This window comes from Neofelis nebulosa, chromosome 9 (genome assembly GCF_028018385.1).
Source record: "Neofelis nebulosa isolate mNeoNeb1 chromosome 9, mNeoNeb1.pri, whole genome shotgun sequence".
NCBI classification, from domain to species: Eukaryota; Metazoa; Chordata; class Mammalia; order Carnivora; family Felidae; genus Neofelis; species Neofelis nebulosa.
This window is the reverse complement of record NC_080790.1, coordinates 82,591,025-82,617,250: the sequence shown is the minus strand read 5'-3', so window position 1 is coordinate 82,617,250 and position 26,226 is coordinate 82,591,025. Positions and strand designations below refer to the sequence as shown.

Sequence of the window (26,226 nt, the reverse complement as noted above, 5' to 3'; positions counted from 1 at the left end):
GAAGATATAGACAGTGAGATGGAGGAGATTAAAGAAATAATTTATTGTCCCGAATTTCAGTATAAATTAATGATGAATTTTCCCTCATTAAAAAAAAAAAATTGTTTCCATTGAAAAGACCTAGAAAAATGCCCAACTTTGTAGTGATGAGCAACACCAACACCATACTGTGGTTACAAAATACCATGTCCCACTAAAGGAGTTCATACGTCCTGGAGAGATGAGGGGATACCAGGGCTAAGCTACAAAATGAGCAAAATGAGCCTGAAACTTACTAATACCAGAAAGCAAAACCATCACAGACCAAATTAAGTCATGTATAAAACACCCAGGAACTAACTTAAAGAGTCATATACTGGCCAAAGCTGGAACCATTTGAGCTTTTAATAACCCTGACTAAAAGGTGCCAACCAATTACTATATATTAAATTTATATAGATCCTAATATAAATGTACTGTTAAAAATCACTGAGACAATCAGGGAAATTTGAATACTGAATGTTATTCGAAGACATTAAGAGACTTTGGTTAGTTTTTTAGGTGTGATAATGATTTAGGATACTGAAATATTTGTGAATCAAATGATACAATGCCTGAGGACCACTTCAAAATAATTCACAAGTGGAGAGAATAATTTAAAGAGATGGCTATACATGGATAATAGCTGAAGCAGGGTAATGGATACACAGGGGTCCATCTTTCTATTACTTTTGTGTATATTTAATTTTTTTCATAATAGAATAATTTTTTAAGTATTATGTTAGCTTATCACTTATTTATACATGGCATAGTAGATATGAATTTAATCCACAACATTCAGGACAGTAAGTGACACATTAAAAAAAAAAAAATTCAGATCCAATCCTAAGCCCCCACTGGTTAAAATGTTAAGAAATTCAAGCTAAATCATTCTGGGGCTGGCTTCTTCACCAATATCTTTGGGACTTAGGTGTCACCTGAAAACAGAAAATAGGTCTCGAGTCTTCAGCCCATGGAGACATTCACTGTTCAAGCATGTGGAGTCTGTCACCTAGGGATCCTTGGCTCTGCCTACTGTGACCTCAGCTTTTCATGCTCATTTCCCACAACACTTCACCTCTTGAGAGGTCCTGTCACCTGATGGGAGTTGAACCAGTCTCCACTTGCAGAGCCCCCTTCCAAGCTTCTCCTTCCCCTGCTCTAGGAAGCTCACCTTCTCACCTTGGTTGCACCCTGTATTATCTTGCTCAGGCTGCCAAAACAAAAGACCACAGACTGGGTTGCTTAAAGAGAAATTTATCTTCTCACAGTTCTGGGCGTTGGAAGTCCAAGATGAAGTATGTTTTTGTTGCTCTTGAGTTTCTCCTTGGCGTGCAGATGGCCTTTTCTCCATGTGGGCACTCTTGGGATCTCTTCCTTTTCTTACGAGGATACAAATCCTACTGGATTAGGGCCCCGTCTTTATGACTTAATCTAACATTAATTACTTCTAGAAAGACCCAATCTCCAAATACAGTCACATTGGGGGTTAGGGGTTGAACATAGGAATTTTCCAGGGGACACAATTCAGTCTGTAACAACCCCCTCTAGCCCTTCAGGCATATCAATACATGCAAATAAGACACAAGGATGATGACAACAGATTCAGGTGTCAGTCTCTGATTCCTTCTTGCTAAGGAACTTTCCAATGAGGCTTAATAAGTGCAGGCAAGTGATAGCCTGTCTCCTTTGGTCTTAACTCACTCCTCTGGGAGTTCTCTGTGCTTCTATCTGATCGTGGAATTACTGTGATCTTCTGCATTTTTCAATGTCCTTAGTTTTTATTTTTTTATTTTTTTGTTAAATTTATTATTTTTTTAAATGTTTATTTATTTTTGAGACAGAGAGAGAGCATGAACGGGGCGGGGGGGGGGGGGGTCAGAGAGAGACGGAGACACAGAATCTGAAACAGGCTCCAGGCTCTGAGCTGTCAGCACAGAGCCCGATGCGGGGCTCGAACTCACAGACTGCGAGATCATGACCTGAGCCAAAGTCGGTCGCCCAACTGACTGAGCCACCCAGGCGCCCCCAATGTCCTTAGTTTTTAATATTTTTACTAACAATTTCAATAGAACAGGGTGGTACTCAAAGTGTGGTCCCACACAGCAGCATCAGCACTGCCTGGACATTTGTTAGAAATGCAAATTATCTGGCCACACCTCACCTTTTGAATCAGAGCCTCTGGGGATAAGGCCAAGCAATCCCTGTTTTAACCCCTGTCCCGCCCACCGGATGATCTGATACACACATGCTCAAGGTTTGGAAACAACACTCTGGGTGTCTAAAGCATCCATACCTGGAAGAGGTGTGCAGCCTTGCTGGTCCTGTCTGTCTCACAAGGAGCCTGAGCCTCACTCCCTGCAGTGTGCCTCAGGGTCTCCATGCACTTTGGGAAGGCTGTCGTCTTTTTAATTCCTCATAATGAACTTCCTTTGGGAAACTGAGCTACAATTAGATCCACTTCCTTCACTTAAAAAAAAAAAAGTTTATTTATTGTGAAAGAGAATGCAAGCAGGGGAGGGGCAGAGAGAGAGGGAGAGAGAATAACAAGCAGGCTCCACCCTGTCAGTGTGGGGCCTGATGCAGGCCTTGATCTCAAGACTGTGAAATCACAGCCTGAACTGATACCAAGAATTGGGTGCTCAACCCACTGAGCCACCCAGGCACCCCTTCCTTCACTTTTTACACTAGTTTCTGTATGTAACACAGTGGTTTGTACAAAGCATGGTGCTTCATAAATATTTACTGAATGGATAAACTATTTAGAGCATAAAACTATAAGACATTTATTTCAAAGCAGATGCTTCAGTTTGATGTAGGTAAGAAATATGCTCTCAGATAGCTGAACTTGATTATCTCATGTTGGGGGAATATTGTTTAGGGGATTGGTCCTACAATGATAAGCCCTTACTTCTGGCAGATTCCAGGATGAGCACTCTCTTATGTTATATCCAATTCACAACAACCATGGCTTCAACATAAACAATGTGGTAGAAACACCTGCATCTAACTTGTCTACAATGGCATCAAAGCATTAAGAGTATAAATTAAAACAAGAGGTTCAGCACAAGGGAGACTGACATGAACTCTTAGGAGACACCTACAGATCCTGAATTTGAGGGACAGAACAGAGCGACTCAGGAATGGAACACTCAGAAACTTGTCAGTCACTAGGTTACACATAAATATGCTGTGAGTACACCAAGTTATTGAGCTACCATTGTTTCTCAATTTCTCCCACATGGGTCCCATTCTTTTACGGACCGCACAATGGCAGGAACCAGCCTCTGGACATACACGTGGACCAGATTTTCCCCACAAGCATGAGGAATCCCTGACAGTTTCATTTCTCAGCAGGATGAGGTCCTAGTTGCGCCTGTCACATGAGTCAGAGGTTCCTGACTGAACATGTTTCCCAGCACAGAGCATTCTGTGTATAACACTCACTTTCCTCAGGATAAGCAGCCATCCAGCTCTGCAGATCCTACTGCATGCAACTTCTGGTGGGTATGTGAAAAATTTGTGCTCTCCTTCTGCCTATGAGCCTGGCTATGAGCTTGAGGAAATGAAGAAAACACCAAGGCAGGGAGACTTCAAATGTCAAAGCATGCAGAGTCAGTGTCGCAGGGAAGAATGAGATCTTCTTATGCATCACAAACTGCAAATTGGCCCCTTGATATGTGCAAATTATGTAGTCTGCCTTGAACTGTCTCACATTTGTTGTAATAAACCATGGAGCAAAAGTTTTATAAGTGAAAAAAAATAAGTTTCTAAAATCCAAGGCTTTTTTAAAAAAAGTTTATCTATTTATTTTGAGAGACACAGAGAGAGAATGAGAGAGCGAGCATGAGTAGGAGAGGGACAGAAAAGAATCCCAAGCAGGCTCTGCACTGTCAGCCCAAAGCCTGATGCAGGGTTCAAGCTCATGAACTGTGAGATCATGACCTGAGCGAAAAACCAAGTCAGACACTTAACTGACTGAGCCACCCAGGTGCTCCCAAAATCCAGGCTTCTTGATAAAAATATAAATGCATGAAACTGACCACAACCCCCCATCCCAGGTAGCTAATTCTAGTGGAATTTTGTCTTATTTTTTAAATCAAAAGAAGGGGCATTGATATATTAAAAAACCCAGAGTTTGGAGATAAACAGACCGGTTTCTAATTCTTCCTCTTCCATTCATACTTTTTAGAATGACCAGTGGGTTATTTAACTTGCAGGAGCTTCAGTATCTTCTCCAGTAAAGCATACAACAGTATTTACCTCAAAAGATTCTTACCATGGTAAGGTATATAAAGGGTAAAGGCTATATAGCACTGCACCATTTAAAATAGAAGCTAGCCACATGTAGCTATTCAGAACTTAAAATGTGGCTTGTCAGAACTGAGATGTGTCGTATGAAATATACACCAGATTTTCATGTCTTATTATGAAGAAAGAATGTAGGGGCACCCGGGTGTCTCACTTGGTTGAGCATCCAATTGACTCCTGATTTTGCCTCAGGTCATGGCTGTGGGATCAAGCCCATCAGGCTCCGTGTGGAACCTGGATCCTGCTTGAGCTTCTCTCTCTGCCCCTCCCCCACTGGTGCACATGTGTGTGCACACACACCTCTCTCTTAAAATAAACATTAAAAAAAATGTAAACCATCCCTTTACTTAAAATATTGATTCCATGTTGAAATTGTATTTTGGATTATATAGAATTAAATAAAATATATTAAAAGTTTATAAACATGCACAATCAGATATGTATCTTATACTAGAGACCAACAAAACAAAAATAGTTTGTGTTGCCAGGTTAACTTATTTTTGTGCACACCTTAAAAATTTCTGCTGCTACCCATCAATCACTAACAAGTGTCCCCAAAGTGCTGACTTCATGTGCTTTTTAGGTTGTTTTCTTGAAAGGCTGTTTACTGTATTTTCTATTTTTACTTTTAAGAGAGAGAGAGAGAGAGAGAGAGAGAGAGCATGAGTGGGGTAGACACAGAGAATCTTAAGCAGGCTCCACACACCAGCATGGAGCCCCATGAGGGTCTCCATCCCATGACACTGGGATGAGGACTTGAGCCCAAGAGAGGCACAACTGACTGAGCCACCCAGGAGCCCCAAAGTTGTTTAAAATCAGCAGTCGCACTCTTGGTGGCATCATAACGATCTCCATATTAGAGAACTAAAAACAAAAAAGCAACTTGATGCAGACACTGACAGCTATGATCCATAACCCTCATAAACTCCAATAGCAAGTAAGTATCAATTTTCACTGTTTAATCTTTGAAGAATGTTACAAATTTGAATTTAAAATGGATCTTTTCTGTTTTATATATTGGCATTCCACTGTTTAGGTTAGGTTGAAAATCCAACATAGACCTGGGCCTGGGAACATACAATGATTTCTGACAGTCTAAAGGGTTGACTAAATGCAGAAAGCCCTCTGGGACCACACAGCCTGGTCTCAGGTCCAACAGAACTTGCCTATTTCCTGAGGTGGGAAAGTCTACAGGATTCATGAGTGGGGGGTGTAGAGTTCACTGGGGAGACAGCCGCATTACTGGGAAAGAGAAATCAAACATGGTGTGCCTTCCACAGTAGAGGCCCTGGAAAGGGAGCTCTGTGGGGCAGTGAACACATCTGTGTGTCCTGGAGAATGTTCTTATCTATGCCATCACCTATCCCATTTCTGCTGCAGACAAGAGGAGCTCTTAGGGTTGTTGCCTAAATATTTATTTGCTCAAAAAATCCATTCATGTTTACAAGGAGTGCCAAAACCATTTTGTTTGTGGGTTCAAGAATATTCTCAAATGGCTCACGGACTGTTAACCATTCTTGTATCTAGTCTCAAAACACCTCAAATGATCTCCTCTACAACCCAATGAAAATAGCCTCAAGGGCATGGACTGGCCATCCATCCAAGGTGCCCATTTTGTTCTCCTGGACAATTGTGATTGCGCCTTTCATACTGGAGACAAATTCTCTCTACGTGCTCAACCCACCTTTTTTTGGTTCTACCACCTGGCACCTTGCAGAGCAACCTACCCTCCATTTGTTACCCCTCCAAATAAATTTAAGTCAAGAAGCAGGTACCCCAAGTCTTTTCTTCTACAGGTTAATATATGTAAAAGTCCTTACAACAGGCTCTGTTTTTAGCAAATACACACAATGTATTTGCTATCATTGTTGTTAACCAAAACCAGAATAGATTGATTAGTTCAACAATCTTTAGATGTTTCTATAATTACTTCTCCAAATTATTTGTTGTTACCTTTTCTTTAAACCAATCTTTATGGGAACTTTATGGAGCCGTTCCCACCCAGGTCCCTCACCTGTGCCAAGGGTGCAACTTGTCCAGATACCATGGCAAGTGTATCTAACCAAATGCGACCTAACCACAATGGGACCATCATCTTCTCTCACTTCAGTTTTATTCATACAGTCCAAACTCACACCAACTCTTTTGGCAGCCACATTTTTTTTTTAAGCTAAAAAAGTGTAAATCTTTTTCATACACACCATTACTAAAGGCCCCACTTTAACATCTAGAGTACACTAGGCACCATTTTCAAAGTTGGCCCTTTAGACAACTTCCCTCCATTTCACCAAAGGAGCACCATACCTCAAGACTGCTCAGCACCCAGTGGTTGCTCAACTACCAAGTTCCCAGAAGTTACTAGTGTCCAGACTTACTCAACGATGTACACTGCAAGGAAAGTTGAGCGACAATTAGACAGCTTTCCAGGAGGCAACACTGAGGAAATGTCCTCGATGCCAGGAAGATACAAATGAGCTGCCAACAGGACAAGACCCTTTTGAAATGTGACAGTTTTAAGTATTTTCCCAGGACAAAACAGGGATCTGGCTCAGCAAGACCAGCTTTTGTGTCCCTTCCTGAGCACACAAAGTTAGAGGGACAGGCTGAGTACCCTGATCCAGGCCTTGGACATAAGCAGAACACCTACCAGTCCCAACCATCCTGGGGGTTGGACACCTGCTGTGAGCAGGTAGGAGTGCTTCCCAAACAGTCCTCTGTTCCAAAACTTGTCCATCATGAACCTGATGTTTAGCATCAGGATCTTGTGGGGGAGGGGATCACTGCATTTCTAAGAGTTCAGACTGAAAGAAAACACATCTCAGCAGGAATCCATTTCTGAGGCCACTTGTCAGCTGCTTCCCCTGCAGGGTGGATGGTTAACTGTGCAGTTTTCATTTGAGGCTGGAACGCGGTTTGCTATCAGTGAGGTGGTTGGTTTTAAAGCTGAAGGGAAGGTACCAGTGACAAAGGTGAAGAACCAAGGATGCCAATAAAAAGAAACAAAGCACTGATATATGCTACAACATGGATGAATCTTAAAATATTCTGCAAAATCAAAGAAACCAGTCACAGAGGACACAAGTTGTAGGATTTCACTTATGTGAAATGTCCAGAAGATGCAAAGCCATACTGAGGAAAAGTAGATTAGTGGTTGCCTAAAGCTTTAGGGGGAGGTGGCGGTGGTGGGGTGACGAGGAGATAATGACAAGGACGATAAAAATGCTTAAGAATTGATTGTGGTAGTGATGTATGCACAAGTTTGGATAGGCTAAAGGCCACTGAACGTTATGGCTTTGTGAACTGTATCTCAATAAAGCTGTTAAAAAACAATCAAGGAATTACTTAATATCATTTATTGTGAAAAAAGTTATTTAATATTGGCTTCCAACGTTTGTAGTTGTGTCTGATGTCCAAATTGAAGGAAGGGATAAAATTGCCTTGCTCAAAAGCTTCACATCCTTCTGTGGGCATTTTGTGCTGGACCATCAAATTCAAATTTCCTATAACCAAGCAAACTGGGAAAGAGGACTTAGGAATGAAGGGTCCTACACTGTTATTACAGCTAGCCAGCTTGCAGCAACAGGGACTGGTGAATACTATAGTTATGTTAGGGTGCTGGGTGGCTTTGTGCCCAACAAGGCAGAACTCCACACCCTTCCTAGGACCTGTCTACACCAGCATACTTCTTCACAAGTCCCACAAGGCATACAAGCGCTGGCTTCCCTTTGGACTAACACCAGGGTTTTAATTTCATGCTACTGAAACAAACGATTAGGAATTTGTGTGTGCCTGTTCAGCACCAGCAACATGTTTGGCAGTTTCTGAGGAGCAGAGAAGTTAGGATTTAATAAATGGTTAACCCTGAGAACTAACTTCAGCTCATATGCAGACTCTGTATGCAGACAGAAACAAAGAGTGAACAAAAGCAATGCCACGTTCAGCTATCAGGGTATAGGAGAGGCTATTGACTGTAAGCACAGGGAAGTTAAGCAAGGCAGAGGCAGAAGTGGGACAGATTTTGAAACCTGGATAGAATCCGATTAACATTCAGGTGAAAGGGAAAGTGGACCAGGTATGAGAACCTGTCTCTGAGTATGTTATTTCTCCCAGAAGAAAATGCAGTAATGACTTTTCCCAACATTTAATTCCTTAACTGTTTTTTTTTTTTTTTTCAGTTTTACTTTCTAATAACTACAGTTGACCCTTCAACATGTTTGAACTGTGTGGGCCCATGTGTTTTCCTTATAGCTTTAATAACATTTTCTTTTCTCTAGCTTACTTTAAGAATGCAGTATGTAACACATACACAATGTGTTGACTGTTTACGTTATCAGTAAGGCTTCCAGTCAATCAACAGTAGGCTACTGGTAGTTAGCCTGCTACCGGGGAGTTGGAAGTTATACTGAGTTTAGATGGCACAAGGGGTTGGTGACCCTAGTCTCATGTTGTTTAAGGGTGAACTGTACTCTGAAAGGAAAGCACAGTATCTGTTGTTGTTGAAGTCACAGATGGAAAAGAAGGCAGCAATTTTACTGTACCCTTGAATGTGATGCCAAAACACAGAGCTGGTATCAGTTAGAGGGGCTGTTTTCATCTTGGTTGCTTGTTTAAGAAGATCCACACCAGTGGAGGACAAAGTAGGAACAGGAAGAATGAATGATGGTACCAAGACAACTAGCCCTCCATGAGATTTTTATTCCTTAATCATCCACCAGCTGTAACAAATATCACGTAGGAAAAGACAAAACATACTCATTTGGTGGCCTAGGTATTTACAATTTTATTTTCACCTTAGAGAAACAACATGTTTCTAATATGAAGCACAAAGGAGCTGGTTTATTAACATGTGAGTTATGATCATGTAGTGTGGCCTCCCCTTTGCAACCATGGAGGCTTGGCCAAAGTGCTGGTCGCGGCAATGTGGTCCTAGATCTGTCCAATGGGGATCACGCATGTCAGATCTCTGGGGGAAATCAGTGACACACACCCCAGGGGCTTGGCCACAAAGACCTTCCAATTACTAGGCCTTAGTATTTATGATGCCAATTTGAGGAAGGGCCACTTCAACTGTCCTATTAGATACAAACATCATGCTAGTTTACTTTCTGATTCAATTCAGACTTGCAAAAATAAAACCTTATTTCCTCCTTAAGGATCAGCTTCACCCATTCTTGGCTTCAAGATCAAGATCTCACCTTGAACAAACATTCCTGTTTCAGGAGATAGCAGGATATGGAGCCACCCTCTCTAGCCAGGGGTGGCACTGGGGAAGGAGGTGTGTATAAAATACGGATCCTCATGGGAAGGAGACATTCTGAAGGATCAGAATATATTTGAAACTCATGCCACATAAAATAGGTGTCATTTTTCTTTTATTTAAGGAGAAAGGTGGGGGGACAACAGTAATTTTCATAATACACAGAAGACAAGTTAGCACTTGGGTTGGGGGGGGGCATGTACTTGCCACCAGTCTGCTTTGCAGCTGTAGGATTAGTAAATTTAATGCAGTCTGTCATTTGTACTACTGCTTAGCAAATTTGTAATTGGCAAAGTTAAGAATTATGAATCACTGTAAGTGGACTACAACTAAGACAGAAACCTAAATAACCCATAAAAAATCACTTAAAAATAAACCATAAATATGATGCACATTAGTGAAACAAAACCATTTTTGTAAACATTTTCTCCAACATAACATGTGCATGAGAAAAAAATTAAGAACACTGCACTCAATACAGAGTTGCTCTGATTTAAATACAGAAAGGTATTACTTATTAAAGCTTTGACTATACCTAGAGACATCTGTATTTTGAAGAGCAGTGCTAAGTAGTTCAATGTTCCATATTTAATGGTATAATACTGTCTTCTTTTTATAATTTTGCCATCTTGGCACTTTTGTGAAGTCACTACCCTGTTAAAGGAAAAAAAAGATCACCCCTTCTCGAGAAGAAGGAAATTTTACCAGCTCGTAATTTTTAATGGAGAAACCTAACTGGGTACCTGAATCAAGCTGTAGCAACACAATCTGGTGTACAAGGTGCTGCAGCCAAGAAGGCAAGGACACCACAGCCAAGGAAAGCACACACCAGGAGCCCGCCCCATAAGGACAAACGGCAGTCTGACCTCAGTGAATTAAGCACACAGATGGATTTGATTACGTTCAACACAAACACCAAAAGAGGGCCAGGTGGCTACCAGGACAGGCACAATTCAGGCTTGCGCTCAGACCCCACTACCTCCGAAAGGAAATCCAGTTTTTGTCAAGTTCTAAATAGTAATTCCAATGAAAAGTCATGTGCATTATCTGTGCACCCCACCTTGACTTACAGACACTGAGCTTCAAGTCTGTTGGATAAGTATTTTTTTCTGTCTTCCTTATTGGTACCAGAAATTCACTCTTTTTTCAGATACCTGTTCAACTTTACCTCTCTCTAAAGTCATGGGAGAGGCTACAAAGCCAACTTGGATTGACCAAGCCATCTAGTTCTTTCTCCTCTCGGCATGCACACGTGTTCACTGTGGCACGTTTTATCTTACCCAAAAAAACTAAAACATGTAGGAAATCACCAGCGGTAATTTGATTTTGACTGAAATTCTGTGGTGATGGCATCTGGCCCATCTCAAAAGTCCCTTCCAAAGGTGGGATTAACTCTTCAATCTTCTCTGTGTTAACTATGAATCCGTAGAAAAGAACTAGTCCTTTCTGCTTTGGACATCAGCATCATTCCAAAGTCACACAGATGGAAAAGCCATTTCTAATGCCTTGTCCTTTTCAAAAGAGACTAAGGCTCACTTACTTATCTGTCATTGTGGCTATGTACAACCAGCTGCTGTTTCTGCATCTGTGAGTATACAGATTGTTCACTAGGTTTTTATAATTCAAAGGAGAGCCTTTGGCAGAGATGCTGACCAGGAGGAACAGAATAACAGGGGTCAAACTGGATGCCAAATAGGATGAGAATGCTGGGCAAAGCCTTAACAAATAGGTGCAAATGATTGTTATATTTTCCGGAGGAAAATCTTCCTTTTTCATGTTATAAAAGAAACTTAATCACAAAGGAGTATTAAGCCTATGAAATGCCAAGTTCTGTTTGGTAAACAAAGTTTAAAGTAGCCATCACACAATATTCCCACTTGAAACTCAACAAGAGGAAAGTAAGATGGTACAGCCATGACACTGAGCATTGCTCCTTTACCAAGAGATTAATAGTCTCAGAGGAATTGAGTGACCATGAAGCCATGAAACAAATTATTACCCAAGACATTTATTACAAATGTCATGAACATATTCATAAAGTAAAATTGGTTTAAAAAACAGAGAGAACAAGAGAGCAAGTGAGAGGAGGAGAAAAGCCAGGGCTTGGATATTACACCTAAAACACAGGAAGATGCCATCTTATGAATAAGCAGTATTAACTACATTCTTAAAATAGTTTTAGTGCATTGCATTTTTAGAAAAGGGAAACTCCACCCCCCCACCCCCTGCCAAGAAAAGGTTCCTGCAACACTGAACAGTTTGTGTGACTATTCTAACATGACCGCCTGTCTGCCACCAAACCCCAAATTGAGAACAGTGAGGCCTCTTGTGTTAGAGGCCATAGTTGCCCATCAACCACTAATGGTGCATCTGGTGAAAATGAAGCATTCTGCTCTCTGAACTTAGAAAAACAGACTGCATCCATCAGCATGATGAAACCATGTGGCTATTTCCCATCTTCAGGGACAATTTCTCTTGTGCCTACTGAGACCTGTGACAAAATAACAGTCAAACTTCAATCTGATAGTTTTGGTATTAAGATTAAATTAAACATTAATGTTTTCCTCCAAAAACATATAAACTAAACCACCTCTTAATGCATTACAAACAATGAGGTAGGCAAAAAAATAAACATGTGGCTGAAACAATTTCTTTTCCTCTGCAAGTGCAGACTGTGGTAAAACTTGTCGTGCTTCTAGGTTTAAACAAAAATTAAACCTTTAGGCTGAGGCAGTGCTAATACTGTCACACAACAAAGTTCTGGCCATTATACAAATGCACACATTTTCTTTTTCCTTTTTTTTTTTTTTTTTTTTTTTTTTTAAGAACCATCTGCACATGATTTAGGCAAAACCTGGTACACAGAAAAATGACGGAGTTTTTGGCCAAGCCAAGCCAAAAAAAAAAAAAAAAAATCCAAATAAAATGGGACCCCCTTAACCCACCCCACCCTGCCTCCCAAGCCCCACCCACAAAAAGTTATCCTAGTAACTGTGTCTTTCACATTTTATAAATATTAACTTCTTAAACCTGCACCTTCTTCTTTGACCACATATTGTCACATTACAAAAAAGAAATGTCAATTAAATACACTGTTAATGTTACTATATTAAATCTGCTCTCTGCTTCAGCAAACCGCTCATGAGACCACCATTTTACACCTCCATGTGCCCACTTCCAAACCAATGGCATGTTCATAGTCTCCACTTTCAGATACCCATAAGACAGAGTCACTCAGAGACAAGGAATTCTGGAGCTGAAGGAAAGGCATTTGCTTTCTGGTCTGATGCTCGATCCCAAACACTTATAGCACCTGATGGTAGAATGTGAACAGCACCAGCTGCATTGCAGCCTTGATTTATTTTTGAGTAGGGGAAAGAAGAGAAGGGGGATAAACTGGTAAGAGGTGCAGAAAGGAAATGAAACGAAACGAAACACCCCACACGTGGTGTCTGCATACACAGCTGTCCTGGACTACACCGGTGCAGCTCTGAGCTCCAGTTGCAAGGAATTCCAAGTTCTCAGGATCTCATTGAAGACTCTGGGGGTCAGCAATCCTCATCACAATGCTTCTACCAGCTCAGAAGGGAAGTCCTGCCTAATGTCATGAAATAAACCTGACTGCTGCCACCAGACCGAACGGAGGCGAAGAAGACCTGCAAAATCAAGAGAAAGAGGGAGGGAGAGATTTACCATGAAAACACAACACAACCCAGTCCTTTGGAGCAATCCTTCCTATGGTTCCCAGGCAGGTGACCTAGTGCCACCAACACCTCAATACCTCAACACCTCCAAATGCAGGCAGCCAAAAGCCCAAAGGCCTCTTTCAAAAGAAAATCTGAGAGGACATCAGTATCACTTGATCATAAGGAGATCATCTCTGTAGCTAATTTTTATCACAACTAAGAAGGCTATCACTGCCATATTGTGAGAACTGAAAAGAAAAACACTGATATTTCTGAAATTGAGTTATTTCTTTTTATCTCCACTGCTAATATCATCTAAAAGATAAATGTGTCTGGAAAACTCCTTAGCAACCTGATTTTTCTCTTTTAAAAAATTAAGCTAAAATATATGTTATTTCATATTACTCTATAGTCACAATACTATAGTTTACTTTTGGGCCTTTGATTAGTAAACTTCAAAGGATATAACATAATAAATAATAAAAATATTTAAATGCCCAAGTTCAAAGAATATTATAGTTATGGCTACATTAAATATACTCAGGAAAATATAAGCCAAAAAGCTGGCAAAATCCTGGATTGGGTTGGGAAGTTGTATGGATTTCTAAGGTAAATGATTAGAAAACAATGTCAACACCGTTAGTAAAGGAGCTACAGGATCACAGGAAAGGGGGCTGGTGGTGGTGCAACGTATTTACTGAGCATGCAGTTAGGCAGAAAGCCCAGCTGTCAAGGAGAGATCTAGAGCTCTTCTCTGTCAAGGTGAATTTTCAAATGTAATCTGAGAAGTCAATTAGTGGGCCAGTGGCTAGGATATTTAATATATTTTAATGTGAGACAAGAGGTGGAAATGTTCTTAAGAGGGAAGTTTCTAAGGTTGCAACAGGCTGCCTCAGGTGGTAAGACATTTTCATCCAAGTGGAGGGAAAAGAGAGAAAGCTGGGCTTGGTAAAGGCCAGGCCCACCTGGGAGGTCCTTTTCAAAGCACGTGGGATGGGTCAACACCCTTGGCCATCCAGCTGCTCCACTCCAAGGCTGGTTTAGGGAGGGGATTCCAGGGAGTTGGTAGGCCTTGAAAGTAACAAGGATGTGGCCAGTTTTGAAAAACAAAGGTTTTTAGGTCTTTGAAGATTGGGGGTCTCAGCTGCAGGAGGTGCTCATGCTTCTGCATAAAATGATTTATACTGTTAGGTATTTCTGACATGCAAACTATGAAGTTATTTTACTATTCAGAAGCAGACAAGTGGTATCCTTCTGATGCACATCAGGGTCTCGAGAGAAAACTTTTACCCTACCAAATTTGCAAGGGGCTTTCTTCCAATCACAGAAGAATCCCACTAGATTGGCAGTTTTAACCTTTTCTATCCCTAAACCAAACATAGCTCATACAGGTCACCTACTGGGGTTAAAAACAACCACTACAAACAACATACGATGATTTTGGCAGAAACAAGTATCTCTTATCCCTTCATAAGCAAACACAAAATAAAACAGACCCCAACTCCTATATACAGGTCTAAAAAGTCACTACTAAAATGTTGCTTGATGAATTTATTTCAGAATCTATCAAAACCTCAAGAAAAGGCTTCACCAAACCCCGTGGAAAGTAAACCATTACCAAAGCTAACAGCAGCTAAAGAGAAGTTATAACGAAACCATTACCTTGTCATTGCGTTCACATAAGAATTTTAGTCTTTGAGCCCTTTTGTGCATAAACACACCATCCAAGTGACCAGTTTCCACAGATCGGATCTCTATGGCCTTTTCTCCCCAGCCCATCGTCTGATTCGATCGAATATATGCTTTTTGAGAGGGGAAAACATGAAATTGTTAAAGATAAGGAAACAGCTATGAAAAGATGCTGCTCATATAATACACACATTATCTGCATGTCTAGCATATGGAGATTTTTGTTTTTAAGGAACTTTTGCTTTTAAAGTTTATCCTGAGAAGTGGTAATTTGAATTCTTGAGATGGTTCATGCTTATTTTGAGCAATGACCCACTGGATATAGAGTTTAGTGCTCCTATTTTTATCAAACCAGTCATAAAGAAGGCAGGAAGAAGAAGTGATGAGAAGAGAAAATGACTACATTGAAACCAGAACAACTTGGGATATAAACTAAAAATTTCAGATTATCGAGTGGCACTGCCACTCGAAAGAATAAATCCCTTACCCTTTTTCAGCCTCTTTTTACTTTCCACAGATTAGTCAACAACCACATCTGTCCTACATCCTGGATGTCTTAAGGATTAAATGAAGGATTGTAAATGACAGAGTTTTAAAGTGTTAAATAATTACTTGGATTTTGTTCTAAAACAGACTATGACCAGTGCCATGGTCTACAATCTCCCTTTTCACCATCAATATTGCCAACCATTCTGGGTTTTTTTTGTTTGTTTTTTGTTTTTCTGCCAACCATTCTGCTAAATGGCCAAAATGTCTGAACAACAAGTAAACCTGATGTGATAACATGCAGTTTTAGAGAAGGCTCCATTTTTACATATGCTATCTTTTCCTCTGATACCTACCTACAGATGTTGGCATCTCTCCCCACTGCAGAACCACATCCTTGGTGATTCTTCCATAGGTATTCACATAAACCCCTTCATCTTCATAGCACACCAGAAGCTCCATGCCATCTGTGTTGGGGAGAATGATGATTGCATGGGGTTTGATGCTACACTGGATCTAGAGAAGAGGAACAAAGTACAGGGAAGTATGTTTGTGGTTATTTCTATCCTTGAAATAGCATTCAAAAAGATTGTCTTGGTGAATGCACTGGTTAATATTCCAGGTGAATAAATACAGCAATTGAATAAAATTTTGGAAAACTCATGCGACATATATCTCAAAGAATACCTTTTACAGGTCATGTACTCTACTAGTTCACATTTTCTGAGGCCCCTGGAACATATCTGGATTGTGGATTCTATTAAGAAATTAATTGAAACCACTCCCAACCCAGGGATATTCTGACCTGCCAGCAATTGCCCCAAATACATCCCATGTTAGTCAAAGCCAGGGCTAAGAGGTTTTCAGGAGGGCTTCACAGAGCCAGGAGAATGGATTTCCACTTGTCTCAGAGCATGCAGCTATTGAGAATGGCACATCATTTAAATACTCACCCCCACACCAAGGGGAAGCAAGGAATCCCTGCTTGTGTTAGTTCACTAAGCAGAGTAAAGAAAAAAGTCAAAACAAAATGAAGCCAGTCAACCAACCATAGAGTGTGGGTTCTTTCTTACGTGTGTTGGTAGATAAATGTCATAGACTGATCCTGAATCCACATCAACAGCATGAAATCCAGCACAGGATCCATAGATCACTTTCAACCTCTGGCCTTCCTCAACAGTGAGATCCACCAGTAATGGCTTATGTACCAATTCTCCAAATGACTACAAAGAAGTAACCGAGACAAAAGTAGTAAGACAAAGAAGAACTTATTTCTGATAGATCAAACAGGAGAAGCCAAACCCAAGGTACTCAGTTATTTAATTACTGAGCCATTCTGGCAACAACCATAAGCAAAAATACTCTATGAAATAAGTCTCTAATTTATTATGCTTTTGTCTGCCAATCAGCATCTGGGAGACATTTCTTCCAGAAGACGTGTCGCAAATTCCCCCTACCTGGCCCAAGAATTCCACCTTCTTGTCTTGGTGAGAAAAACATCTAAAGTGAAAGAACCAGGACTTTCTGTAGCACAGTATTCAACTATTCAATGCAGACAATGGAGAAAGAGGTGGAGTTGCAGGAGTCACATACTGAGAATTTTTAGTATGGTCATCATAGTCATCATAGAGACTTCTACTTTAATTTTTTGACTGGAGCAATACAGTGATGAAAAGCTGTAGGGTATTAACCTGGATGACCTGTAATAAACTAGATGACCTCAGTTCTTGATTAATATCAATACCTACAGCTCACAAGACAGACTTAAACAATATACTTATAAAAGCAACTAGGAGAGTACATCTGGCACATAAAGGATATTAAGACCAGATCTCAGAAGATACAACCAATTACTTTTAGTCAGTAACATGTGGATTTATTTCTTAAGCAAATATAGTAACCCCATTTATCCTGCTTTATTGGGGAATCAAGCAATAAGCAATCTAAGTATGTCAATTTTCCAAATACTTGAAACTTACCCTTAATAAAATGTATCAAGAACAAGAAAAAAAGGTAAGTAAATAGAATCATTTTGGATGAAAAATTCTTAATTTCATGATATGCACTAAAACAGCCCCAGGAGCTATACTCAAAGTTTTGTGCCTAATATAAGAAATGATGTTAAGTTATTTATAATATCTAATGTCAGAGTAATATTTTAATTAAGAATTTCATAAATTTGTATCTAATGTGAACTCTAGAATTATAAAAAATATTAAAAATACTCACACAGAAAAATACTAATGTTTTTCTATAGTTTTTCCCTTAAACAAAAACAATGCATTATTCATGCTTTTAACTTACTTTTTCTATTTAACGCATAATACATATTCCTGTGTCATTAAGAATTTCTGTAATTTGTTTTTTAGTTAGTATTCTATTGAAAAGATATACCTCCAAGCTGCCTATTGTTGGATACTATTTATCAAAAACATATCTAAATCTTTATACACATGCATGACTTCAGGCAGATGGTCACGGTCTGCTGTTTTTGTTTTTTTTAATGTTTTTATTTATGTTTGAGAGAGAGAGCACAAGTAGGAGAGGGCAGAGAGTGAAGGAGACACAGAATGTGAAGTAGGAGGCTCCAGGCTCTGAGCTGTCAGCACAGAGCCCGATGCAGGGTCTGAACTCATAAGCCGTGAGATCATGACTTGAGCCGAAGTCAGACGCTTAACCGACTGAGCCACCCAGGCACCCCAAGATCTGCTTTTTAATTAGAGGTGGCATTACTTTGTCCTTTTTTCTGTTACCATATTGACATATCAATCAATGTCTACCAAACATTTAGCTCTTTCCTCATACTCTGAGGGCTTGGAAAGTAGACAGTGAAGCCTATTACATTAGAAATGGCCTCTCTTATGACAAAGTTATACTCTATATTAGTACATAGCTTTTAAATGATCAGTTTTAACTATTTAGGGTTTTTAAACTGTCCTCTGGCTCTTTCTTGGTCATGCATGCATGGCTGATGCTACTTGTAAGTACACTTGATGCTGTTACCTTAAAGGCCATAAATTTGTGATATGGCTTGGGTGCCCACGCATAGACCTCCACAGAACTCTTCAAAGCAATTACCAGAAATTTGATTCTTTCATATTTTACTGAAAACAACAACATAAACAAGAGAAGCACAGGTCAGAATCAACATGGAACTCTAAATTCTGTTAGTTGTCTTTTGCAAACTTTATAAATAATGCCTTCTATTGAGTCATCTAGATCAACGGGAAAAAAATGCTGAGTGATCAAACCTCAGAGTTTCCTTTTCCAATACTTTTATGTATGATTCAGCCTATTCCCATATTTCTTGACTGATGTTTGGGACTCAATTCCAATACTCTGGTTACTATTAAGGAATACTTTCACTAATGTTCCTAATCTTCTTAGACTGCAAGTATTTACTAATCAAAGACAATGCCAGGCCTACCACCCTAAAGTCTTAAGGGCTCAGTATTGCTTCAAAAGGATAATGAAGTGGTTAATCAGCTAAGTATCACTTCAAACCGCTTCTTGATCTATATAGGCAGTGACTGCCTGAATTCTACCTAAAGTTCCATACAAAAAGAACAGTAGTAAAGGAAATCTCTATTCAGCTATATACATTTTTTCAGTTGAAAATGCCTTCTTTACATAGCTATTCTGGTTCTCTTGCAGCCAACCAACTCTGCTTAAAAAGAGATGCTCTGAGGGGCTGTGCCCTCACATGACTTAGTGGTCTGGCACAGCTCTACCAGTTTCTTTATAAACTATCTAATGTCACAATACTACCTTATTCTTCCTTTGCACATGAGAGATGGCTTGTTAACTTGATAATTCTCCTTGTTAATTTCCAATATAGTATCACTATTCAAATAAATCACTGACATTAATATTAAGACACAAAGGATTATCAAAGGTTGTCCAAACCAGTGCTGTTTAACAGAATTTTTTGCAATGATGAAAAGATTTTAGATCTGTACTGTTAATATGATAGCCACATTGGGCACATGGAATGGACTAGTGCCACTGAAGAACCACATTTTATAGTTTATTTCATGTTAATTAATTTAAATATAAATTTAAGTAGCCCCTATTCTTGATGGAAATCATATTGTACAGCACAGGTCTTGATAAACTGAATATAATTTCCTAAAAGTATAATGAATGAATGGTACCACACACTCTTACCGCAGAAAATGCTTGTGATTCATTCTGTAAGAATGACAGACCTGAGGATAACTGTTTTATTCCAATGAAAAGCCCAGCACAGTGTAACACATCTGCCTCTAGTTCCCCCTGTAGGATAATCTATTCATGCACATTTCACCCACTCTGAATGATTTCATTAAATTTAACCTTAGATGATTTTAGTTACCCCGCAAAAATTATTTCACATAAACACAGCACAGAAAATCCCAATCCCAAAATTTCATCAAGTATATAGTACTACTTTTCAGTAACACTCAGAATCATGCCAAACTAGGGTGGCTTCTGCAATCATTATTAATCAGTGAGCTGAGAGTTGTGGACAGATTATATAAATAATAAGAGAATGTCAAGGACTGTAATATCCCTAGAAGCAGAGAGAATGACTATAGCATATACTTTCATAAACAGAAAAAAACAAAACATAGTAGCAGAAATCAATATTCAATAGGACCCTTACATTAATCAGTCTTAGGTATAATAGAGACTATTTGCTGATCTTCTCAAATTCCCATTTCAAATTCTATTAGAATATATTATCTCTCCAATAAAGTTTAATTTGGCTAAGCTTCATTATTTCCCCTTTACTTCCAACATTAGTACCAGTATTTTAATTTTTTTTCATACATAAAAAAAAAATTGTTTTGGTTTTGTTCTTGCAAGCTCTTACTTCATAAGAACCAAAGCATGCGTGCCAGCAAGAGAAAAAACAAGACAGTTGCTACAAAACATTGGCTGGCCGACTAGATTCGTTTAGTAGTTAAGAGCACAGTAGCTTTGCACAGTGCGCTTCATTCAAAACAACAAGCCATATAGCTCTTTGGTCAAACTCTCAAACATTCTGTCAATGACTGCCAAGGACCCAAAGTCCTCTCAATGGAGACGAGGCCTGGAGCACAAAGCAAGAATCCAAATTGGCTGGCTTTCCTTTGGCAAGGTTTCCTTAGAGAGGTTATTGTGACCACATCTTACAGAGAAGAATCTGGACTGTCAAAGAGGAAGGGTAAAAAGCCTTGCTCGCAAGATGAATGTGAGCATGAGATGGATGGAGGACAGAATGAATGGCAGGAATGAATGGGGTTATGTTAAAAGGTGCATTGTGAGTCAAGATGACACTTCGGGATTAGAAGATGCCTGAGACACATAATCGCAGAAAACATCTAGGGGTATCAGAAAGAACCCTGTGGAACAAAACCCTGCAGAACAAAACCCTCATGACCCTCCTGGAACTTACCAACTTTATAGTGTACACATCCTTCCAAATCCCCCACGGTTGTCCATCCCTGCTTCTTCTCAACTTCTGGATCATTGTGAAGTATTTTATTTCGTAACCAAGACAAATAGTAGACACGTAACTTATCTTTTTTGCCTAGCAAAACAAATATAAATATTTTATATACGTATTCAAAGTAGGTGCCATCTATTAATAACAATAGTAACCAAATGAGCAATAAATATTATCCTCCTAAGGGAACCATTCTGTATGAGTTTTACTAGAATCTCAATTTAAGCTATTCAAATGGATTTTGAAACTCCAATAGAATTATCATCAGGTATAGGCCTGATTAGAAGGGAAGGTTTTAAAAGAAAAAAGAACTCACACTTATGTAGATAGCCAGTATCCATAAACCACAAAGTAATACAAACACCTGCACAGCAATGCAACCAACAGACCTTATAAGATGCTTTCACATGTATTATGTGATCTGATTCTCAAAACTCTCTGGAGTAGCTATTAGTTCTCATTAGACAGCATAGAAAGATTAAATAGATCAACCAAGGCAGGGAATCAAATCCAGCAAAAAGCCATAAATTGAAGATGTGTGCAACTTAAAGGGCTGACAGAGGACTCACAACCTATAAATCACTTAGAAGAGAGATAACCCAATTGAAAAAGTGGGCAGTCGACTATAACAGTCAAAAGAAGTTAACTCATAGATACATAAAAAAGTACTTGCTCTCAATAGTCAATTAGTGAATGCATATTAAAACCATAATGAGATACAATTTTATGCATCTATCAGAGTGTCTAGAATTAAAAAGAACAATAGTACTCAAAGTAGGGAAGATGAGGAGTAACTAGAAACTCAGAAACCAGTGCTATAAATTGTTAGAACCATTTTAAAAAGCTTGGCATTATCTATTAAAGTAGGATGCATGTATATGCTACTTATGGTCCAGTAACTTCTCTCTTCATATTAATGTGTGTGTATGAGCTCCCAAAAACATGAACAAGAATGTTCACAGCAGCATTGTTCCTAAGAACTGAAAACAGCAAACACAAATGTTTATCAACAACAGAACAAATAAATGAATTGTGGTATAGTCATACACAGAAATGAAGTGGAACAATACACCTCTATGAGCAACAACAACAAAACAGGTGGTGAACAAAAGAAACTAGACACATTGACAAGCTTAAGAAGAAAAATCATATGATCTTATCAACAGATGCAGAAAAAACATCTGACAAAACCCAACATTCATTTCATGATCAAACATTCACAGCAAATAGGAATAGAGAGAAATTGCCTCAATTTGACAAATAACATCTACAAAAAACTTACAGTTAATACCATACTTAATGGTGAGAAACTAGATACTTTCCTCTTCAGATCAGGAACAAGGGAAGGGTGTCCCCACTTACCACTCCTATTAAACATCATACTACATGTCCTAGCTAATGCAGTAAGACAAAGGAAATAAAAGGTATCCAAACTGGGAAGGAAGAAATACAGGACTGTTTACATAGAAAATGACAAAGAACTGGTAAAAAAAAAAAAATTCCTGCAATTAATAAATAATTATATAAGGTTGCAAGCTACAAGGTTCATATATAAAAGTCAACTGTTTTCCTATATACTTGCAACAAGCAATTGGAAATTTGAAATTAAAATACAGCATCTGCAGAAGTACTAAAAACCAAAAAAAGATATATTTAGTTATAAATGTGACAAAATAGCCCTACACAACATCTGTATGAGGAAAACTACAAAACTCTGAAGAAAGAAATTAAAGGAGATCGAAACAGATGGAGATATATTCAATGGTCATGGGTAAAACTCAATATTGCTAAGATGTAAGTTCTACTGAACTTGATCTATGTACAATCAATGTAATCCCAATCAAAATCCTATCAAGTTATTTGTACATGTTAATAAACTGACTCTAAACTTTATATGGAAAGGCAAAAGAGCCAAAACAGCCAACACAGTATTGAGCAAGAACAAGTTTGGAGGGCTGACACTACCTGACTTCAAGAGTTACTTCAAAGCTACAGTAATCAAGACAATGTGGTATTAGCAAAAGGAAAGACAGATCAATGGAACAAAACAGAGATCTAGACCCACACAAATGTAATGAACTATGGGGGTGCCTGGGTGGCTCAGTCAGTTGAGTGTCCAACTCTTGACTTCAGCTCAGGTTATGATCCCAGGGTTGTGGGACAGAGCCCCGCATTGGGGTCCACACTGAGCATGGAGCCTGCCTGAGATTCTCTTTCTTCCTGTCTCTCTCTCTCTCTCTCTCTCTCTCTCTCTCTCTCTCTCTCTCCCCTTCTGCTCCTCTTCCCCACTGGTTCTCTCTCCCAAAAATAAAAAACAAACAAAAAAAATATAATGAACTAATCTTTGACAAAGGATCAAAGCCCATTCAACAGAAAAAGGATGGTCTTTTCGACAATCACTGCTAGAAGGACTGGACATTCATATACAAAAAATAATGAATTTATAGACTTTGAACCTTTCACAAAGATCAAATGGATCACAGACCTAAACATGAAATGCAAAGCTATGAAGCTTCTAGAAGATAACATAGGAGAAAACCTAGGTACAACCTCCTTGGATTTGGCAATGCCTTTTCAGATATAACACCAAAAGGATAAGCCATGAAAGAAAAAAAAAAAAGGTAAGTTAGACCTTATTAAAATTAAAAACTTTTGTGGAAGACACAGTTAAGAGAACGGACAGACAAGCCACAAACTGCAAAAAAAATAAAAAATAAAAAAATAAAAAAATAAAAAAAAATTGCGAAAACCTATTTGATAAAGAACTTGTATCCAAAACGTACAAAGAACTCTTAAAACTCAAGAGAAGAAAACAAACAACCCGATTATAAAACAGACAAAAGACCTTAACAGATACCTCACTAAAGATGACATACATAGATGGCAAATAACCATGTGAAAAGATATTCAACACCATTTCATCAGGAATTAAAAATTAAAACAATAATCAGACACTATACTATACTAATCCAAAATACATCACCAAATGCTGATGAGGCCATGGAGCAACATCTTCATTCATGCCTTGTAGGAACATGTGATAGAGTCACTTTAGAAGACAGCCTAGCTATTTCTTACAAAGCTGAATGTAGTCTTTTTTTTTTTTTAAATAATGTTTTCAAATTTATTTGAGAGAGACAGCAAAAGTGGGGGAGGGGCAGAGAGAGAGAGAGAGAGAGAGAAAGAGAGAGGGAGGGAGGGAGGGAGAGAGAACCCCAAGCAAGCTCTGTGGTGCGGGCGCAGAGCCTGATGCAGGGCTTGAATTCATGAAAGTGCGAAGTCATGATCTGAGTGGAAACCAAGTGTCAGGCACTTAACCAACTGAGCCACTCAGGTGCCCAGTTGAATGTAGTCTTACCTTATGTTCAGCAATCATGCTGCTAGGTATTTAACCAAGCACATAAGTTGAAAACATGTCTACACAAAAAACTGTCCACAAATATTTGTAGCAGTTTCATTCATAATTGCTGCAAATTGGAAGCAACCAAGAGGTCTTTCAATAAGTGAATGGATACACAAAGTGGCACACCCACACAAAAGATTATTCAGCAATAAAAAGAAATGCACTATCAAGTTATGAAAAGACATGGAGGAAACTTAAATGCATATTGCTAGAGAAAAGATGCCAGTCTGAAAAGGCTACATACTACACATGATTTCAACTATGATGTTCTGGAAAAGGTCACATAGAAAATTAAAAAAAAAAAAAAAAAATCAGTTGTTGCCAGGGACTTTTGGAGAGAGATGAATAGGTGGAGCACAGGGGATTTTCAGGGCAGTGAAATTAGTCTATAATTGTGGATAATTATGTGTTTGTCAGAACCCACAGAACTGTACAACACAAAGGGTGAACCCTAATGTAAACTACAGACTTTAGTTAATAATAATAATGTGTGAATACTGGATCATCAATTACAACAAAAGTACTACACTAATGTAATGAGGCTAACTGGGAAAACTGGAGGTGGGGGGTAATACAGGAATTGTCTATATTTTCTTTCCAACTTTTCTGTAAACCTAAAGTGCTCTTCAAAAAAAAAAAACAAAACAAAAACAAAAAAAACCCCAGCCAGACACAAAAGAATACCTACCATTTTACCATTTCTGTAGCTTTAGTTCAATGAAGGTAAAACCAATCTTAGGTATTTAAAGGACAGTGCTTCCCTCTAGGAACATGGGGGGCAGTGACTGGGAGGCAGCAAAGTGGGGACTGCAGGGAAGCTTCTGGACTGCTGGGATTGTTCGATTTCTTCACCAGGGTATAGGTGCTACATGGATGGATTCTAACTGTGACAATTCACTGGGCTGTATACTTATAATCTGTGCACTTTTTGTATTACGTCTTATACTTCGACACAATCTTTTTAAGTTTTGAAGACTTTTTTTTTTTTAATAAAAAAAATTTTTTTAATGTTTATTTATTTTTGAGAGAGAGACAGAGTGTGAGCAGGAGAAGGGCAGAGAGAGAGGGAGACAGAGAATCCCAAGCAGGCCCAAGGCTCTGAGCTGTTAGCACAGAGCCCCACGTGAGGTTCAAACTCATGGACTACAAGATCATACCTGAGCTGAAGTTGGATGCTTAACCGACTGAGCCACCCAGGCGCCCCTGTTTTGAAGACTTTTTGAATGTGGGGAAATACTCAATAAAATATGTTAAATGAAACAAAACTATGTACTTTTATGTATATAGTGTTCCATTTCCATACTGTAATATATACTTACAGATATGAGGAGAAGGAAATATAAAGAAGTGTCAACAAGAGTGGTCTCTGAGATAGGGTAACATTTTGTTTTATTCTCCCTAAGGTTTTCTCATTTTTTTAAGCTTCCTACAATTAATATGTATTACTTTCATGATTGTAAAAAAATCATTAAAAGCTTCAAAAGAGGAATAGAGAAAAGTAGACCCCAAAAATTACTGGTGTCAGCTGTTTAGTGATTCCCATAAATCTTCTTGTTCAGTGAATCACAAAATGAAGCCCAAGCCATTTTTAGTGGCAGATTCATTTCTCCTCCAATTTTATAACCTACTCCACATTAACACTCAAGTTGTAAATGGTTGTTTTCTCATTTAAGTATGAGATGGATGGCGAAATTTTTGCACTTCAACAAACATCTTTTACTTACAACCAAAAGCGTATCTCAAAACTAAAATAACTGCAAGAGATGTTACATATAAACAAATATAATAAGCTGGAGCTAGCAGATGACTAAATCAAAACTGCTGTGGGTTATTATAAGACCTAAAGTATTCCAATTTTGCATACTCTTGACTCCAGCAATCATACAATTTATTAGGAAACCAGTAC

At 38.9% G+C, this 26,226-nt stretch overlaps 1 protein-coding gene across 50 annotated transcripts in view; it reads right to left on the bottom strand.

Moving 5' to 3' along the window:
• Positions 1 to 11,574: 11,574 nt before the first annotated feature.
• The window catches only part of MAP4K4 (mitogen-activated protein kinase kinase kinase kinase 4), a 191,200-nt gene continuing 176,548 nt past the window's right edge, over positions 11,575 to 26,226 (bottom strand). For 27 of the 50 annotated variants that reach the window (XM_058684476.1, XM_058684486.1, XM_058684520.1 and 24 more), the window contains 6 exons: positions 20,867 to 21,001; positions 18,451 to 18,551; positions 16,521 to 16,670; positions 15,804 to 15,963; positions 14,935 to 15,074; positions 11,575 to 13,242 (listed from right to left, as the gene is read on the bottom strand). In XM_058684476.1, coding sequence (XP_058540459.1) covers positions 13,159 to 13,242; positions 14,935 to 15,074; positions 15,804 to 15,963; positions 16,521 to 16,670; positions 18,451 to 18,551; positions 20,867 to 21,001 — 770 coding nt within the window. In that variant the 3' untranslated portion in view covers positions 11,575 to 13,158. Of the gene's footprint in view, positions 13,243 to 14,934; positions 15,075 to 15,803; positions 15,964 to 16,496; positions 16,671 to 18,450; positions 18,552 to 20,866; positions 21,002 to 26,226 lie in introns of all 50 variants that reach the window. The other 23 variants (XM_058684474.1, XM_058684485.1, XM_058684475.1 and 20 more) reach the window with 1 other exon arrangement.